Consider the following 19469-nt stretch of genomic DNA (forward strand, 5'->3'; position numbering starts at 1 on the left):
GGTGGTGTCCCTGTGCATGGCCACTGCCCTGGCTTGTAGGTCAAAGCTGGTGGCAGCAGCTGAGATGCAGCCAGGCTGTAGGGTTGGTCTCTTCTGTCAGGTGGTGGCAGCATAAATCCGTGGGAGAGTCTTGACCAGTGGAAAAAAAAAAGGAAGTGGGAATTGAGCAGCCAGTGTTCAAATCCGGCATCTGATATTTCCTCGCAGCTGGGTTTAGGACCAGGCTTCCTCGTCTATGAGCTGAGAGCTTTTGTGAATAGCTTTAAGATGTGCAAATGTAAGGCTGGAGTTCAGTTCATTGCGTGCGTGCGTGTCTGTGTTTATGCATGCTTTCTTTGTTCAGAGTTGCCTAGTTTCTGTCTACACACATCTTACTGGTGCAAGTACCAACTGTGTAGATGATGGGGAGAGCACGCACTACAACACTTGGAAGGATTTTTTTTTTTTTTTTTTTTTTTTGCTATTATTCTATTGCCTGACCTTAGAACAGGTGTATAGTTATATTGTTACAAAATTGCCTTAAATCTGAGTAGCTTGTTTCCCCTCCTGCGTGGAAGAATGCTGTGTCACTGTAAATGCATTTGTCTGCTTTAATTGCACCATACTAGAGAGATCGTACACGTGTAGTCAGAGCAGTACAACTTCATGTGCATGCAAAGCCTTAGAGGTAAAGACTACACATGCTGTTTAAGCATAGCAGAATTTGTTTCCTATGGGAATTTATTATAGGTAATTTTAATGAGTTTTACCCATAAACATTTATTTACACAAAATCCTATGCAGGCATGAATGCACTGTTCGCTAGGCAAGGTCCTCTGAAAAGGGGATGGGTGAGTAAAAAGACGTGTGGGGAGAAAGTGAGATGGCTTTCTTCCAAAGTTAACATAGGAGATAACTGATCTCGTCAATTAGCCTTAATTTGGTGCTACTGCTGTGATAACTTAACACTTGAGAACCCTCTCTCTGTTTATATAGCGCAGTAATGCGCTATATAATGCGCAGCCCTAGAAGCCCAGACAGCTCAGACAGTTTTGGGAGGACCCTAGAGGCGTATTTGGGGTACCTGCCAAGTGTGACAGTGCTAGTGAAAACCCTGCTTTCCTCTCTGGCAGCAGAGAGGGACTTACACTGAGTCAAAGGGGACAATGAAAAACATCTCCCCGGTGCGGTGCTGCCTCCGCTGCAGTGGGAGCATGTGAGGACATGAGATGTGTCCTGTGCAGTGATGGTGACCCCAAGGAGGGACCTTGCTGAACAGCTGGGGCCTTCCCATCCCCGTGGTGCATCTGCTCGAGGTGGTGGCTTGGCATCTCCTGCCTGCAGGCACCCAGGGTGCCCCCTGCCAGCGTCCAAAGTGAAACGCTGATGTGTATCATGAGGGGTGCTGTGAACCATGTGTGAGCTGATAAAAGTCTCGTGGGCAGTGCTGCTCAGTTGCCTTGGGCCCACAGGCTAAAAATAAAAGAGTAATAGTAAAAAAAGGATGTTGGCCAGCTTGGGCAACTCAGACACCAGCAAAACAGTTCGTCTGTGTTGAGGTTGTCTTTCCTGACCTTTATTAACGCACCCATAAGACCACCAAAATACATAGAGTTCTTTAAATGTTGCAGGGAAAAAAAGTGGTGTAATCCTCTGGATGATTAGTAGCAGAATTGAAAAGGTCTTAAGTACTGGCAAAGAATGAAAGGCTGGAATATTTAAGGAACTATGAAGTTACCCTCATCTGTGTGGCAGAAAGGTATTCCGCAGAGGATGTCTGTGCTGGTTACCATGCTTTTATTTCCTGCTGAGAACCTGAACATACAGGGAAGGTCCTTACAGATTTTCTTAATCAGCCTGCACTTACTTACAAATTTGCTTTTCTGTGGGGGTGGCACTTGCCACTGTGTCCCCTGGGACTCATTACAGGGAATGCTTTCTCTATTTGCATCAATTGCTTGCAATGCTTTCTTGTTAGTGCTGCTCCTCCAGGCTGGGTCCTTGGGTCAGAGGAGGGGACCGAAAGAGTTTTCTGGGTGATCAAAGATGGCTTCGTGAACAGGCAAAAATACTCCTAAAATGGAATTAAATGGAGTATTTATTTTTAAGTGTGGCAAATAAGCATGTGTGCAGCAGGAAGGGGCGAGAGACCAGTAAGAACCAGAACAGAGAAGTGCCTTGAGCATGTGTGTGCTGCAAGCGTGGGTTTCCCCCTCTTTCCTCCACAGTCTCTCTGTGAAGTGTACTCTGGAGTAAAGTTTGCGTTTGATCGCAGATCGCCTCACGCTCCGCACGTAGCACTGTCGTTAAGCCATCATCTCGCTGGCCGGGAGCCAGGGCTCCGTGGTGCAGGGGCGGGCGGTCTTTCTAAACTGACACAGCCTTTATTGATATATTGATGCACTGTGCATGTTTACAGCTGCTAATTGGAGACTTAATCTGAATATCCTTGACTGGACTAATTCACTGGCAAAAAGCCTTTTAAATTTCAGGTCCTGCCGCGATGGCATGCCTGCTCTTCACAGCACGCTAATCTCATCTGAAACTGTGTTGTCTCTGTGTGCGTGCAAGGCACAACAACCAAGTAACGTTGCAGCCTAAAATGTAGTTTTGGGTCAGAGGAGGATGTAAAATAAAACTCTTACCTGATTTTACTGTTGTAGAAGACGAGAGAAGCACCAGGGAACTGGAGAAAAGCATTAATTGACATACATAGATTAATTAAGCGTACGAGAAAGGGGATTAATTAAGTGTACAAGGAAGGGGATTAATTCTTCTTATTATTAGAAGAGCCAAAAATGCTCACTGCAAGGACAGTTGTGATCTTATGGCAATTTTAGATTTGGTTCCTTAAATTTCAGTATTCTGTTTTATCCTGGTCGTGCCCAAAGGCTGAACACAGAATTTGGGTGGTGGTCTGAAAGCAACTGCTGTTTTTTTACTTGGCTTTAAAAAAAAAAAAAGAGAGTATACAGAGGAAAATGAATGCCTGGGACTCTTTCCCACTAGTTGGGTGTCTCTCTTGAGAAGCCTGAAGAATTTCTCCCTTGGTCAGGTGCTTTTGAAGTTTCCTGAAGTGCCCCTTCACTTTAGGATCCCAGGGAGTATCCAGCAACAGGGGACAGCTCAAAAAAACTTGTCACTGCCTCCAAAGCCTGGTTCGCAAGTGTTCCCTATTCTCCTGGCAGTTGAGGACGGCCACGGCTGGTGTGAGGCATGGCTGTTCCATGCCGTCCCACTTCACAGCAGCACTGCCCTGGCAGCTAGCTTGAACTTGAAGGGCATCCAGATTTTTCTCTAAGTGGGTGTTCTGCTAAGAAAAGAAATATGAAATAGTCTCGAGCTGAAGCTGTCCTTCATATTGATAGGACCCTTCAGGCCATGAAGAACTGAATTTTATTGCCAATCACTAGAAAAGTTTCCTAAGCCCCATCACAGATTCATTTAATAGGGAGCTCATTTTTAAAGCAGCATCAGTCTGTGATCTAGCTTCCATACAAACAGATTCCATAAGATTTTCAAATCTTATTAGGGGCTCCTCAGGCTACCACTAGATAACATGCCAGTTATCAACAGCTATGTGGCATGGAGATAATCCGTGAACAGAGCTTTCATGGGTAGTTACTTGCATCTACCCTTAGTTCTAGGAGAAATAAGCAAGGAACAGTTTTCCATCTTATGGTAATTAGAGAAATATCAGGTAGTAATAGCCTTTTGGTTGGCAAGCAAAGATAAAGTGGTATCTGCATATTTTTCTGTCAGATGAGAGCTGTTCTCTTTCCCACAACCCACTCAGGCTGTTCCTCAAAAACTTTTCCAAAATGTGCCTCTGTGCATCTAGAAACAGTAGTCAAGTTACAAAGGTGCATACAAAAAACCAAATAGAATAAGAAGGGAGAGATGAGGTTTCCAGTTCTTGGAAGATCTGAACCTGATGATCAAGGTTGCATACATGCAGGGAGAAGCAAGTACCAGACCACCTAGTTAAAATGCTATCCATGGAAACAGGATTTTTGTACAGTTATAAGTACTTTCCCAGCAGGAAGGTTTGTTGTATGGTATTTTTTTGCTTGTTTGTTTTTTAAATAAAACGTCGTGATGGACATGGTGAAAGTAGGATCATGTTCCTGAGATGAGAAATGTCAAGAATTAATTTATTTTCAGTTATGCAGCTGAATCTCTGGCCATGGAAATTTCTTCTCTTTTCCTCTCAAATGTTCAAGGCTGCTGATATAGTACAAGAACAAGGAGTAAAAGTAGCTGTGATCATGTCAAGCTGTCCAAGATGTAGCTCTTCAGAGGTGAGTCATCTACTAGTACAGGGTTTCATATCAGTCTTTCATATCTTGTTTGCCATGGCTCATTTGGCCCTTCAGTAGATGCTTGTCACTTGCACCCAAGGAACATTTGTTGTCTAGGACTACTGCAGGTTCATGAAGGAAGAATTCAGCCAACTCTGCTTATAGCTCAGTTTGTGGAGTTTGATCTGCTTTGTGTTTCATGAGAGAAGGTAACTGCCCTGGGGTTTTTACTGTTATTTCTGTTGGGTTTTTCTGCTTTTTAGTTGTCTTCCTTTCGACTTCGGTTTAGGCCTCTGTATGAAGAAGAAAGTTGAAGCGAAAAGTTACAGGTGTCTTGTGCTGCGGAATTCTAGCCCTTTCATCAGTGTTAATTTCTAGAAACAGGCTCATTCCTCACACAACCTTTCCCCTCTCTTGCCTCCACCTCTAAGCAAGAAGCTTATCAAAGAGGAGATCACTAGGTTTAGCTCCATAAATCCAACAGCTGTTTGACTGAAGACTGATAATCAAGTTATGGGTGTGGAAATGAGTTACTGGTTTCTCATGCAATACTGCCACTGAAGCCCATTTCATGTTTTGCATGACTGAAGCAAGCACAGTTTCACTCCCTCTTGGAACTGGTCATTCCCTTTCCAACAGGCACAAAGCTCATGTCTCTGATTTTTTTTGACATTTTAACATAAATGTTCTTCCCTCTGTTCCCTCACATCTCTACAGAGTATTAAATTAGACCAATTTTCCTACTTCATGCTTTAGTATAGCAGTTGAATGTTTTAACTTTCACATATTCAAACAAACTAATATTTAATAATGTTCATGAATATTTTATACTTAACCATTATAAGCTACATGGTAAAAAAAACACTTGGGTGCAATTGGGTGCAACAAGAAAGTACTTAAGAAACACCCCGTTGTGCCTGTGTGTCAGACAAGCCTCAACTGAGAATCTCTTGTCTTTGATCATGAAATGTCAGACTACTCATGTTCTTTTAATGTAGAGCATGCTGTGTGCCTTTCCCTTTCTGGCTGTACAGACTGTGCACATCTACAAACTAAACTCAGGTTGAGTAGAATATGCACTCAGACCTAAGTCGATCAAGTCAAGCCTGGTAGTCCTCATTTCCTAAAGTCTGGTCAACCGACTTTAGTTTATGCTTACTTCAGAACTGAGAACTGCATTTTGGACTGAAATTTGGGAAACTTGGAAGAGTGCATCCAAATAAAAATGTGTATGAAAGGTGAAGTAGCTACAGCACCGTTAATTCTTATTAATACCCTGGGTGACAACCTTCATAGCGATATTGTAGATAAGAATTGCTTTGTGTCTATATGGTACCTTTCATCTAACAGACTTTACAAGTAATTTCTGAATTTAACTGTTTGATGTACACAGCATGATCTACACTAGGGAACAAAACTAGTAGCTGTTCAACAATACAGAGGACAAATCTGGTGCAGAAAATGGAAAAGCATATTGTGGAGTCTTTAGGTTAATCTGCAAGGGCAGTTGGTGTTGGCAGGATAGAGTTACGCAGGTCAGAATTTTCTCTGCTGGTTGCAAAGGTCATACTAGTTCTGAGAGGAAAATACGACACCAGTATAGGATTACAATACCACCTATACAGTCTGCACGAGGAGTACACTGGGGCCCTGGCTTAGTGCTGGCAGGCACGGAGAGCATCTCCTCCTGACCTGCCGCCATCTCGGCTTCCTATTGAGCAGCACTCATTTCCACTTACCAGCATCTTCTAGCTGAGGTATTCTCTGCAGCGTTTTGTTCCAAGTATCGGTCTACTCCAGCACTGCTTATTTTATGAAATGTAGCAGAATGATGCCTCACAGCATGGTCCTGGCTATCAGCTAAGAGAATTTTTCTCTTTGCCAGAAGTACTGGGAGGCAGAGAAAAATCTTCTTTATGGAACTGTTGATTTTTTTTTTTTATTTTTTTTTATTTTTTTTTAATCTGTGACCAAAATTTGCTAGTGTCTTGCATTTTGACTTGCAGATTTCTCTGGCTGACTTGAGTGTAATACTTAAAAACTGAATGATGATTAACTGATTTTTGCAAGCTTCTGTGCAATGCGGAGTTTACTGATGATTCCTGTCTCCTTACTAAAGCTGGTAATTACTGCTTGTTTAACTGGTGGTTGATTTGCACCCTCTTGGGAAACCTAACGTCTCTGAAAATGACAGTGCAGAAACTGCAGTCTTGATGATTTGCTTTTTTCATTTTTCAGGTTTTATAGGCTTCAATTTATGACTGTTGACTAGACCACCGGAGCATTGGTCTTCAGACTATGCAGTGTGTGACTGCAGAGGCATGCATCTGTATATAAGTTTTTAACCATTCAGTTGTTACTTAAGACAAACTCATTTACTTTAACTTAAAGTAAGGGGGTGGTTTTGTTGGAATTTGCTCTGAGTTCTCATAGTGGGATGGCAAGCCAGATCAGAATCATCGTATTGTATTGTATTGCAAAAAAAACCCAAACAAACAAAAAAACACCATAGTTAAATACATTCCTGCTCATTACTGCCTGCTATAGTTAGTCTAGGTTTGGAGTTGGTTAATGAAGTGAGTTCTTCCAAGAACGAGTGTTCTTCTGGGCAAAATAGCCAAAAATGTATAGGAAACATTTTTTACTGACACTCCATTTGCTAACCTGGGAAATGGTTTGACTACTGTGATCCAGCCTCCAACTTTTGTCACTGGCCTGTGCAGTAAGCTGGCAAATACCAGTGTTCACCAATTACCTAAATTAAGTCTGGGTCATGCATCTCATCTCCTGTTTCTTGTTTGCTTTGAATGAATCCAAAAGTAGTGCTAACAGCTGGAATCCCAGCTGAGGGCAGCCTGATCTGCTCTGGAGCTGCTGCAGCCAGTACTCTGATAAAGCTTGATATCGTTTCAACAGGCTCTAGGAGGACCAGAATGATTTCCCTTCATTGTTTAGGGTTTCATTCAAACATTCAACATGCCAGGAAAAGGATATTTCACTTCTACTTTTCTAGTAGCAGCAGTGAAAGGAGAAAACTTATTTTTTTTCTCTCTTTTCTTAAAGTTAGGCAAGAATGTGGTCAGTGCTTTTGGATTCTGTGGGAATTGTTCTACTTCTTCATCCCTAGGGATTCTGTGCACTGCAAAAGGTGCATGCTGTAAATAAATAAATAATACATCAATGTCTCGGAGTCACAGCACATGTTCTGCTAAGAGAACATATTATGTGGGGGGGGCTTGGGAAAACTCTGGTCTTTGCCCAGATTTTAGTAGTAAGTAAAGCACGCAAATCCCTTTAAGGATCTGGCCTGCAGTCTAGTTACTATTCTTCAGCAGCTTTTTGATTGTGGCATTAAAAATAGTAGTAATATTGGATTTATTTATATATATATAATATATATATATATGTATATATTTTAGGCAGTTCAGTAGACTTGGAGTAATGTCTGCTATCCAGAGAGACCTCTGCTGGCTGCAGAGATGAGCCCCTGGTGTAGCCTCCTTCCTGGCCCGTCTGCTGGCACCGCTGACCCCTCTCTTCTGCTCTCCCAGCTTCCGGGGCCGCTTTCCTCAACATATGAGGAGGAGGTTTAGCAAAGAAGGGTTACTATTTTATTTGTTCAACCTAATCCAGTTTGCTGTGCCTGAGATGGGTGAAGGGTGTACCTGCATGAGCTGCTGTGCTAGCAGCTGGGATGTGGGGATGCACAAGGGTGATTTTCCTCCCCAGTGAGCATACAGCTCCCTTGGACCATTCCTAGATTGCAGTTAGAGCTGGCTCGTGGTTTCCACCAGGATTGTGCCCCCTAGCCGGGCTTGTTTCCAGTGCTAGGCTGTAGACTGGCCCTTACTGCTGTTATCAGGTTGCTAGTGAACTGTAAGTTCAGCTGTGGAGCAGAATGACAACAGAGTAGGCAGGACCTACGGCAAGGCATTGAGTGAACTGTGAGACATGATGGAAGAGGGGTTATTATTGTACTATTGTTCAGCATAATCTCCTGGCCTTGGTGGGTCACCAGCACCAAAGCAGCTGTGGCCTGAGGTGTCGGGGTGAGGAGTGGGCTCTCGTGTCTCACTGCTGCCTGCAGTACCGTTTGTTGGTGCGCCTAGGGAGGAAGGAAAGTCAATTCATAACTGACTTGAGATGCAGAGCAGTATATTTGCAGCTGTATGTGTGCGCCCATCCAAACTGGCTGACTCCTGTGAAAAGACTTTCATTTTTGGTAGCAGAGGGCCCAGGGGATCCACTGCTCTGGCTGGTGACAATTTCTGTACCAATGTTTGGCACAGAAAAATTACCTTTGTGATTAAAGCAGCATGTGCTATATATACTCTGTCTGGTCATGTGTTCAATGAGGACAGGATGGCTTTAGCATGTGCTAGGAAACAGAAAACAAGACCCCTGGGGTTCCTAGATCAGAATTTCAGTTGCTCTTGGTGAAAACTGTATTGTCAATCTTAAATGCTATCAACTGTGCTTGGCATATTATTAGGTGCAGGTCACGTAAATGGTGCACAATCACATCCTTGTTCTGTGCAACAGGCATCTACAGTACTCTCCTATCCAGAGTCTGGACTTTATGGTTTGGATGGATAGAAAACTAGAGGGTAAAAATCTGGTTCAATGGTTGGGCTTAGAGGGTAATGGTTGATCAGTTGTATTATACCTAGAGGCTGGTAACTGCAAAAGGAGCACCAAAAGGATCTGTCATGGAACCTGACCTGTTAACCACCTTTTTAAGTAACCTGAAGCAGATGGCAGAGTTCACCCTCATCAAGTGTGAAGATGACACCAAGTTGAGGGGGAACAGTTAATGCACTCAAGGGCAGGGCTGCCACCTTAAGGGACCTAGATGTGCTGGGGAAACAGGCCAATGGCAACCTTTATGAAATTAAACATGGACAGATGTGAAGTCCTGCCCCTGGGAAGGAAGAGCCTCTTGCAGTGGCCCAGGCTGGGGGCTGCCAGGCTGGGGAGCAGCTCTGCTCCACGGGAGAGCCTGGGGACCCTGATGGTCTTGGTGGGTAGTAAACAGGACATGAGCCTGCAGTCTGTCCCTGCATGAGAACATCCAGGGCCACAGTCACAGGAGCACAGCCAGTAGGTTGAGGGGAGTGACTATTGCCCTCACCTCAGCCCTCAGGAGACCACAGCCGGACACTGTGTCCAGTTTTCCAACCAAACTTAGCCCAACATCTCCCATCACTCTTGCTGTTAATACTGGCAAGCAATGAAAGATGTTAGAGGAGTGGGAATAACACTTCTGTTACCACAGCTTTAGGGGAGTAAACTCAATGGAAGGTGACTGGTGTTGCTACCAAATAGTCCCAATAGCAAAGAAGTGACTCTGAGCCAGAGATCTGGTATCCTACCAGCAGTTTCACCTGTTCTTCCTGGCATCCTGCTTAGGCTGCTAATTTGTGTCAAGTCAAGTTTAATATGTTTTTGCTGTAAAAACCCTTTTAAGACCTGTTGACTGTCATGTGGTTTGGAGTAATTCGTCTTAGGCTTATCTCATCTTTCAAGGTAAAATCTAAACGAACCATGAATTAAGTGATTGTGTCAGCAAGTGGAGATGATCAAAGAGAAAAGTATGCTTCTAAAAACTGTTTGGTTAGTTCTGTGGCTCAGTCCATGAAGGCAAACATGCACTGCGCTCTGCAAACACAGCACAAAGGCACTGCAGGTTTTTGCAGACTTTACTCTATGGACTTCTACCCACACTTCCTGGGGATCCTCACTTTGTGTTGGATTATAGGGATGTATATGACCACTGGATGATATGAATAGAGGAAGACAGTGGTAGTAAGGCATGACATCCTGAGATTAATTTCTACTTTCATTATGACTGGCAGATCACTTTTGCAATGACTGCTCAGCTTTAGAAACACTAGCAAACTTTAGCTAAAACAGCCTCAAAGTCACACACCTTGTAGAGAACAACAAGCTTGTACCATACATACCAGTGTTCTAGTTCTTGTGGTTGTTTTTGTTTTGTTTTGTTTTTGTTGTTTGTTTTTTTGTTGTTTGGTTTTGGTTTTGTGTGTGTGCGCATTTTTGGTCTTTTTTTTTGGTGTGTTTTTTGTTGTTGTTGTATATACTGTGAAATACGAAGGGTATTTATTTCCAGTTTGGAATTTCACAGTGACTCACTCAGTGAAAGAAGCTGTGCAGAGATACCTTCTGGTGGTGTCTGCTGTAGGTTTTGGATTGCTCATTTGAAAAGTGCTAAGCCAAACTGGTGGTGGGAGGATGCTTAGCAAAGACAAACTGAAGGTGGGCATCTTGCAGAATTTGTTTTTTAACAATCTTTATCCTTCATCCAGGCTATGGTCGCTTGCTATCCTGGAAATGGAACTGGGTATGTTCGTCATGTGGACAATCCAAATGGTGACGGGCGCTGCATCACCTGTATTTATTACCTGAATAAGAACTGGGACTCCAAGGTGAGTAAGCCATAGGGTTGAGACATAACAAACGAAAAACTACTTCAGAAACAGAGCTCTGGAGCTGTCAGTTGTTCTATGAACTCTGGTAAACTTTCGAGCAGCTGGTCCATTCTTCATCTCTACATTTATTTTCTTGGTGTTTATAGCAACCCTTTGGAAGTAAGAATCTGAACTGTTTCCTCATCATTCTCTCTCCCAACCCACACACATGCTGTTTTGTTGCTATAGAATGAAGCTTCTAAGTCCCGGACTGCTGGCTCTTAGGCTTTGTTTAGAGGAAAGAACAATGAAGCACTAGAAAGAAAAACATAATCCACTAAGGAGTAAGTGGATTCTGGGAGGAGAATAAAATCACAGCCCAAATTTGGGACTTAGTGTTCTTGATGCTGTTCCTTCAGGCTAACCTGCAGATGATCTTCAGGCAGTTGCCTTAGTGGTTTTGTTACTTAGGAAGTTATGAAGCTTAGTAAGAGGAGTGAGCACATGACTTGGTTTGTCCTCTCCATCTTTGACTCCAACAGTTTCTTGACAGGACAATGCTCCTGCCTGCATTACTGTAAGGCAATTAAGTCAGCCTTGAATTTACCATACCTTTAAGTTAGAAACGAAATATGGGTTTGTAAAATTTCAGGATGTCTCTTTATACTTCTGTTGTCATGATGTGGCACAAATCATTCAAATGGATTATCCATTGAAAATGGCCCAGTATATTTTGTCTCTCTAACCTGTGTTGGCCACTTCAGGTGGATGCTGTTTAAGCACTTGTAAATACTATGAACCCCCACAAGTAAGTTCAGATTTAGAGGCAATGCCACTGAAAAATGCACTGTTAAGAAAAAACACATTACTGAGAGTATGACAGTGAAATATCTCAATGTAACAAAATGGAGGAGATGTAGGAGAAGCGCAAGTATCCAGTTTATTTTGTGCACAGAACTCTTATTCTATTAGTGCGAAAGCACCCAAGTGGACACTGAGAAACCTAACAGAAATCCAGGACACTGGTGGAGAGTATTGTGTGGGAGTGACAGTAATTGGACGCAAATGTATGCTGGAGGAGATGCAATATAACCATGCTGGCCTTTGAAAGTGACCATGTTGCTTTAAGCCTGACCTAATAGTTTCTTACTGAGACTTGCGTGCCACGTGGAGTTACTAAGTCAGGTCAGTGCTGGGTTGACAGCACTTCCCCTGCACTCGGTTGTGCAGCTGCAGCATAAAAGCCTCTGAAGAGCCCTCAAACAGCAGCAGGGAAGAGGCAGAGTTCATCTGCAGCTTTTGAAGTTTCTAAAGTGCGTGCAGATCACCAGACTTTTTGCCTGAAACTTGTGGCACGTGGCAAGAGAGAAATGATGTGGTAGAGAAACTAGGGTATGTCATAAGTAGGGAAAAAACTGGCAGGGAAATACAATGCATTTATGAGAAGTTTATTACAATCCAACAATAGAACAGCCTTCACTCTTCCCAGGGTGTTAAAGTTAACTCCTATATGATCATATGCAGGCTGTGAAATGCCATAAGCAGTATCTGGCAGTTGCTGAGAGGAGAATCTAATCTCCGACTGGTCAGGTGGAGCACCCTGACCTGCCTTACGGTATTCACTGGTTCTAGAGATATGACTAGGGAGCTCAGAAGCTTCCCAGTGTTTGTTACAGGGCCAGTGTTGTCTCTATTTATCTTGGTTCATTTACTTAAGCCAGATGTTTATGCTGAAATGCTACAAACTGGCAAAATCAAGGTGGCCAAGAGATTTGGTGTATGGTTTTCCAGTGTTGCCATGCAGCTGTCTTGGTTATCATTAGATGTTTATTCCCCATTTGTTGGTTGCTGAGGAGGGAGAAATAAGTCATTGTTCACATGAATGTGTGGGTGCTCCTATGTGTAAAAGGCAACCTTTCCTTTTCTTTCAGCTGCATGGTGGAATTCTTCGAATATTCCCAGAAGGAAAGTCCTATGTAGCAGATGTTGAGCCGATTTTTGACCGGTTACTTTTTTTTTGGTCAGATCGAAGGAACCCACATGAGGTCCAGCCTTCTTATGCAACCAGGTAAGTAGCATATTTGGTAGTGACATTTGGCTAGGAAAAGGCAAAGTGTCTCTTCTACCAATATTTGTATCTAAAATCATAACCACCAAGTACACATGTGCATAAAAAATAGCTAGATTTTGAGTGGATTTTATGTTTTTGAATCACTGGGAGTTCTGTCATCAAGTGAGGAACAAGCTTGAATGATAAGATTCCTTGTGTGATGGGGAAAAAAAAGATATATATATATATATATTTTTTTTTTTTTAAACCATTGACAGGATAAGTCTTCCAAGCCAGGCATAGCTATTTAGCTGGGAGATGCTGGGTTATCCTTTTGCCCTTGTGACACTATAGGGATTCTTGGGGCTGCCCTCTGTCAACAGGCTATGAAAAGCTGATGTGATGCAGGACAAACCCCAAGCTGCCTACAGGTGCCCCAACACAGAAAAACATGCAAAGGTCTGTAAGCTACTTTTGCCCTCTGTTGCCAGGGGCTGTGAACTCTTGTGCCTCCAAGCAGAAATTCTCACCTATATTTCTATCTTACTTGCATTTAAAAGTGCTGTCTACATTTGTCTATAAAGATGTGCCATTTGCATTGTGTTTTTTTTTACCTACTAATGCAGTTTTAGTTTTTTGCTTTCTCCATAAGCATAAAACTCCTGGGCTCTATTTTAATAGCAAATGTTGAAACAAACACAAGATTTCTTTTCTTTATAGATATGCCATGACTGTGTGGTACTTTGATGCTGAAGAAAGAGCAGAAGCCAAAAAAAAGTTCAGGAACTTAACTGGTATGATTCTTTTATAAGTGTTTACCAGAAAAATAAATGCATTTTGATATTTGCAAAGTCAGAGACAGTCTGGGAGTCGCTCTGTAGCTAGATGGGTGTGACATTTATTTTTAGAAAGCTTTTTCATCTCTAATCACTAGTCAGTTATTTTATATGAAGTGGAGAGAGGTTGTGACAGAAGAAGATTCAGGCCCGGCGTTGGTATCACTGATGAGCATGATGTGGAACATGGGAGCAGTGGTTTCTGATTTCTTTCCCAAATGGCTGCTGAGATTTTGTCCTAGCCCAGGTGGCTGCTCTAGTCACTGGGAGTCTCTAAGATCTTCTTTTGTTATTAGTGAAATATATTTTGTCTCCTCCAAACTTCATTTAGCACAAAGTTGTGAGGATTACACAAACAGTTTCCTAATCATGTTCTGGCCAAACAGGACCTGTCTTCTACATTGATGAAGGGCAGTTGGGACCTGCAGTAATGCAAAAGGGATTTGTATTTAATTTACAAGTAATGTCTGACTGGCAATATTCATAATGAACTTGGAACGTATAGATTGTGAGCTGGAAAGAAACTTAAGTTTATAAATATATATATAAGTGAATCTTTTGGCATGCAGTTGCTAGATTAGCTATGATCATACTGCACTTCATTCAACCGGGTCTCACAGTTTGCTTAAAGTCAGCCTAGAGGCACTTCTGCAGAAGCCTGAGAAGAGGGGACCCCAGCTTTCCTAATGGCAGCCGCACTGCCTGCTACTGTAGTAATGGCACATGAGTAATGGACTGAGTCATCCAGATGTGCTCTAACACCCTACCTGGGGCCATGCTCAAAGGTTTGCTGTTTGGAGCAGTTTAAGATCTGATCTTCAGCGACTGCCTCAGGCAGCTTTTCAAAATACAGTGTGGAGAGCATTCATCTTTTTTAAAAATGTGTGGTATGCAGTTGAGGACCAGCAGTATTGTAATTAGTCAAATGCTTTTTAGAACACACTGTCATCTATGTAGCTGGTATGCAAAGCAAATACTGACTTTGCCCTTAAAGGGGACCATGAGCGAGGAGCCAAGAGTGAAGGGGAAAAGTATCATGGATCTGGAGTCTGAAAGTTTTTTGGGCTGCTTAAATACTGCATGAATCATCTTTGGTTTCATCAAGGCAAATCTACAAAATCTTGCTCTATCTTGTTAACATGCTGTGGATTCATACAGCATTTCAATCCATGTAGTGAATTCATATAATGAGTCTGAAATGGAAGGTGCTGTCAATTGAAAACAAACCAACTTTAGCTGTTTGAGTTTTCAGAAGAATGCTGTCAGAACCCTCTGGCTTAACTGTGTCTCCTTTTTTTCATATTTTCAATGCAGATGCAAGGAAGAGAGAAGCACCTCTTAATGAAGACTAATCAACTGTTCCTGAACTATTTGTGAGGAAATAAGATCCCAAAGATGACTTCCATTTCCAGTGAACAAGGGCAAATTCTTGTTATGCACAAGAATGCACTGTTTGTGTCTAGCATGTGCATTTTATATTGATGGTACTCAAGGCAGCCTCCTGTCATGCCTGCATTTGGCAGAAGGAATGCTTGTTTTCTATTTGCCTTTTGCTGGAAAAAGTAACCAGGGTTAAATAAAAAATAGTATCACTAAGCCTAGTGGTAGTGGCTCAGCCAGCTGGCTTTTGATCATTCTTGTAATCAAGATAATGATCACTGGGACTAGTAAAAACTTGAGTCTTATTTGCACTTTATGGGAAAAAAAAATCCTAGCTCAATGGGAAGGAGCTTTACAAGTTGAAAATCTGTGGCAGACTGCTAATGGGCAAGGACAAATATTGGAAATGTGAAATTAAACTGGATTTTTATAGTGTGTCATCTTATGGTCTGTCCTGCACGGGCCTGTTGACGTACTGTTCATCACTTTACTGTGCAGAACACTGGCTCAGCTCTTCCATAGCATGACTTTACGAACAGATTATTGTCTACACAGTCATCACATTTCCTGATTTTTTTTTTTTTTTATTTTTATTTTTTTTTTTTTCTCCTTTTCAAGAGTCAAGTTCTCACTGTGTGTCGTGCTGCCCTTTCTGTCGCAGGACTGAGGGGGAAGAAGTTATGCATCTGTCCACAACTTTGTAAAACCATTTCCTTTCTCTTCTGAGCAGGATTGGTTGTGTGTTTTCTATTTTCATGGCTTTGTAAAGCAGCAGTTTTCTCCAAAAAGTCTGGTAAACATGGATGGCTAATGGCACACAATGCATTGGCACTAAAGGCAAACAATATGTAGAGTTAGGTGTTATTTTCATGACTTCTCCATCTACTATGTTTTGTATGACACAAATATGAATCTGAAAGGTAAAGATATGTTTGGCAGTCTGACAAATGTATGACAAATAATGGGTAACTTAGACTTGATTTCTATGCTGCTTATCCTTAGTTAACACACTTGTTTGACTTTGCATGCATATGCAATTTGAATGAAACAGTTCAGTTTCAATTGGCCTGTTACACTGGGTAACTACTTCTGCTGTGCCCAAGCTGTGAGATCAGAGTTATTCAATTGGCAAAGCATGTTTGTGTTTGTTTGTTTGGGTTTTTTTCTCCATTATTTTTTTTAAACTTCTTAGACTCAATGAGAACTGGTGAGCTATCTCCAATCTTCCTAAGCTTCTACAGCCAGCACTTACTATGCGGTTCAGAGTAGCTCTTCGTGAAGCTGGGAGCTGGTGGTTGATGTATTCATCACTCACACTAATTATTCTCAACCTAATACACTCACTTGTATTCATTTTCATCTCATGTTGTCAGTGTGTATGTCAGACCCTACTAAATGTTCTGAATAGGTGCCCTGTTCGGTGTCCCATATGTTCCCGTGCCACCTGCCTGCAGAGGTTCAGATGGTCTGTCTGCACCACTGGCCCCTGCACCAGTTCACCACACTGTGCTGGGCGGTCATGCTAGGGATGGGTCTGTGGGCCAGCTCTGTTACCCTTCAGCTAGGAAGTGAAAGGCAGTGTGCAATGGCAACTATTAAACAGCACTGACAGAAAGGTAATGGCTGCATAGGACAGTAAAGAAATAACTTTTGTAATATAAAAAATTGTAATAAAAATTGAGTATTTTTTTAAGCAGTTATGTCACTTAAAAAAAAGAAAAAGGAAAAAAGCTGGGCATCCTTCAGGCTGTCCTTGAATTCTGAATGTAAACACAGTTGTGTGAAGAAACCCCTCATTCTCTCTGGCTTCTCCCAGAGATACAGCTATGGTCTTATGGGCTGGACTTTGTTCAACCTGACCACTTTGCACCTTAAGAGAGGAACATGAGGGAACAGTGACACAAATTCTTATAACTCAAAAGACTAGAAAGACAAATAATCTGGTAAATGTTCCTTTAATGTTAGGAAAAACATTATTCCACTACAGTTGCTTTTAAGTAGCATAACATAGACTTGAAGGAAATTTAACGATAACTTGAAGTTCTCATTCGGCAGTGTTCATGTGGGAGGAGGAAGAGTTAGGGCTCTTGGTTGAGAATGAGAGGTAATGTACTGAAAGATGGGAGGTGTTGAAAAAGGGGAGCCACAGGATTATTATTCAAAAAGGAGGGGGCAAGAGGGAGCCTAACCTGTTGTATTGCTATGCAAAGTTGATAATGGCACGTAAATTTGAAACTCCTACGTGATTTTAAAGGGGGCAAAGATAGCTAAAACAGAGCAGAGCAAGTCTTGCTTTGCTTTTAGAAACTGTAACCTTTAAAAAAATGCACTAGAAAGAGATGTTAGTACACATCTCTCTGGAGCCTCGAACAGTGGAAAAATGATGGGGTGGAAGAGGAAAGGCTTTGTATAAAGGTTGAAAAAGAAAGGTACTTCAGTTACCACTATTGCTACCTCCTGGCTTCAACAGTGGTCAGCAACACGTGGTGGATGAAACGTGGAGCAGTATAGATTTCATTTATTGTAAATAAAGTACCTATTTTCATTTTTAGCCAGTATCTTCATGATCTAGATAGAGGAGAGAGCAATTGTTCAGTGGCAGAGAGCACTCTTTTTCTTTATTAACATATATAATTAAGTACAAAAAAGTTGAGGGCACAAGATTTTGAAACTAATTCTTCTGTTCCAGACATTACCCCATTTCCAGATCAGTGTGATGACCTCCTTGAAGATGCTGTAGTTTAACTGGGTGGATAAGAGAGGTGTTGGTCATGTAGGAATGCACAGGCTTGATATTTTTGACATGAATTTCTCATGCCTGTCTCTAGAATTGTTGCAAACTGCTCTGCAAGAATGGAATTGTCTGAAGAACTGTGGGGGAAGCAGGCTGCTGTAGTAGGGAGGGCATTTCAAGGAGACTCCCTTACTTGTGTTTTGTTTTCATGGTCAACTGAAAGATCTACAGCTGAACAGCACTTGTCACCCAGTTGAGAGAAAGTGTTTTCTCTAAGGCATTTAATTTTTAGTCCTCCAGAAGTTTTGTTGGGTTTTCTGCAACCTTTAGGTAATGTGCCTTCATCATTCATACCTGTGAAGATGTTACATGCCACATGTGTGTCATGCAAGATTTTCATTGCTTTTTAAGAAATATGGTTGCCTTTCCAAATGCAATTGCATTGGAAAAATATGCAGAGCCACCAAGCCACAGTTTCTGACAGGTGGTTTTTGTTGTGCAGGGAGGAAAAAGGCCAGGACACTGTACTAAAAATCAAGAGACTATTTTTATTCTTAAACCTGTAACTTCTGGCCTTTTGAGTAAAGTAGCCTTTAATAAATACTATTTTCTCTAGATTACTTCTGGTTCTATGAGGAATGGCCTCTGCAAAGTAATGTCTAAACAGATCCACTCTTTCTTCCTTCTCTCTTTAAACAGTTTTAGTCCTTTCTTATTGTGTTATTTTTAAAAATGTTGGAATATATTATATGTATTTGTTGTTGTTGTTGTTGCAAAATAGCTGGCTCTAACACCACTTGCATCTAGAAGATAATATATCTATTTGCAGGCAAATAACTAGTTCTACTTTGACTGTGCTGTACTCCCAGCAGATATCTGAGAGTGAGTTATGATTACATCTTCTCTTGTCAGGTTGTATGCTGGTCAACAATGCTGGCACTTTGCATCAAATTGATATAGAAACACCATGGAGTGTTTTACCATACATCACGCTTTGTGTTCCTGTTACTATTTAAAAAAAATAAAGATGTGGCAGAAGTGAATAAAAACTGGGTCATATTAAATGTTGTCCTGTGCAATTATTTTCAATCTTATATTTTACCATGGCTGGGGTTGTGGCAGGTGTGTGCAGTGCCACACAGCTGGGTGAAGGGTGGTGGCACTGCACAGAGGTGACACTGTAATCTGTGGCCACTACTGTTCTCCATGGTCAGGGAGACTATGATGTTTGTTGCCATCGGCTTGGCATGTTTCCTTGGACACTTCCTGCTGTTTTGAAGTTATTTACCTTGCTATAGTGACCCTCTTCTTGAAATGCCTATTTGTTTTTACACTCCTGTAAATTCTCATGATTCAACTGTTGTCTGATAAGTTTTATTTTTAACAGCATTCACATCCCCCCCCGCTATGGTTCTAGCCCAAGTCCCAGAGTTTTCTCCTGCAACCACAGGGGAGGCTTCTCCCCACTCCCACTAACATTGCAGTTGAATGAAAACCAGGATATTTTTCACTTGTTTGTTAAAGTCCTGTGAACTTTTCTGATTCTTTTTGTAGTATTGTGAATAGTGGTAATTCCCATCTTCCCCTGCCTGCCCCGCAATGCAAAAGACACTTTCTCCTGTGGAGGGCTTGGATTGTCTTTTTTTTTTTTTTCTTTTCCTTTTTTTGTAATTATTAAAGAGGGAAGAGAATTCCAGATAATTTGCTACTTAGTTAAGCATTTAATTCTCACAGAGGAGTGCATATTCCATGTGAAGACCT

The 19469-nt window shown here is 41.8% G+C and overlaps 1 protein-coding gene across 1 annotated transcript in view; it reads left to right on the plus strand.

Moving 5' to 3' along the window:
• EGLN3 (egl-9 family hypoxia inducible factor 3) overlaps nt 1-18433 on the plus strand; it is a 29823-nt gene extending 11390 nt beyond the window's left edge. Inside the window, exons 2-5 of the mRNA XM_082058275.1 lie at nt 10607-10726; nt 12640-12776; nt 13479-13552; nt 14909-18433. Of these exons, the coding sequence (XP_081914401.1) occupies nt 10607-10726; nt 12640-12776; nt 13479-13552; nt 14909-14946 (369 nt within the window). The 3' untranslated portion in view covers nt 14947-18433. The remainder of the gene's footprint in view (nt 1-10606; nt 10727-12639; nt 12777-13478; nt 13553-14908) is intronic.
• Nucleotides 18434-19469: the final 1036 nt, after the last annotated feature.

The sequence above is a fragment of the Streptopelia decaocto genome, assembly GCF_964273445.1.
Source record: "Streptopelia decaocto genome assembly, chromosome: 7".
Taxonomy (NCBI): domain Eukaryota; kingdom Metazoa; phylum Chordata; class Aves; order Columbiformes; family Columbidae; genus Streptopelia; species Streptopelia decaocto.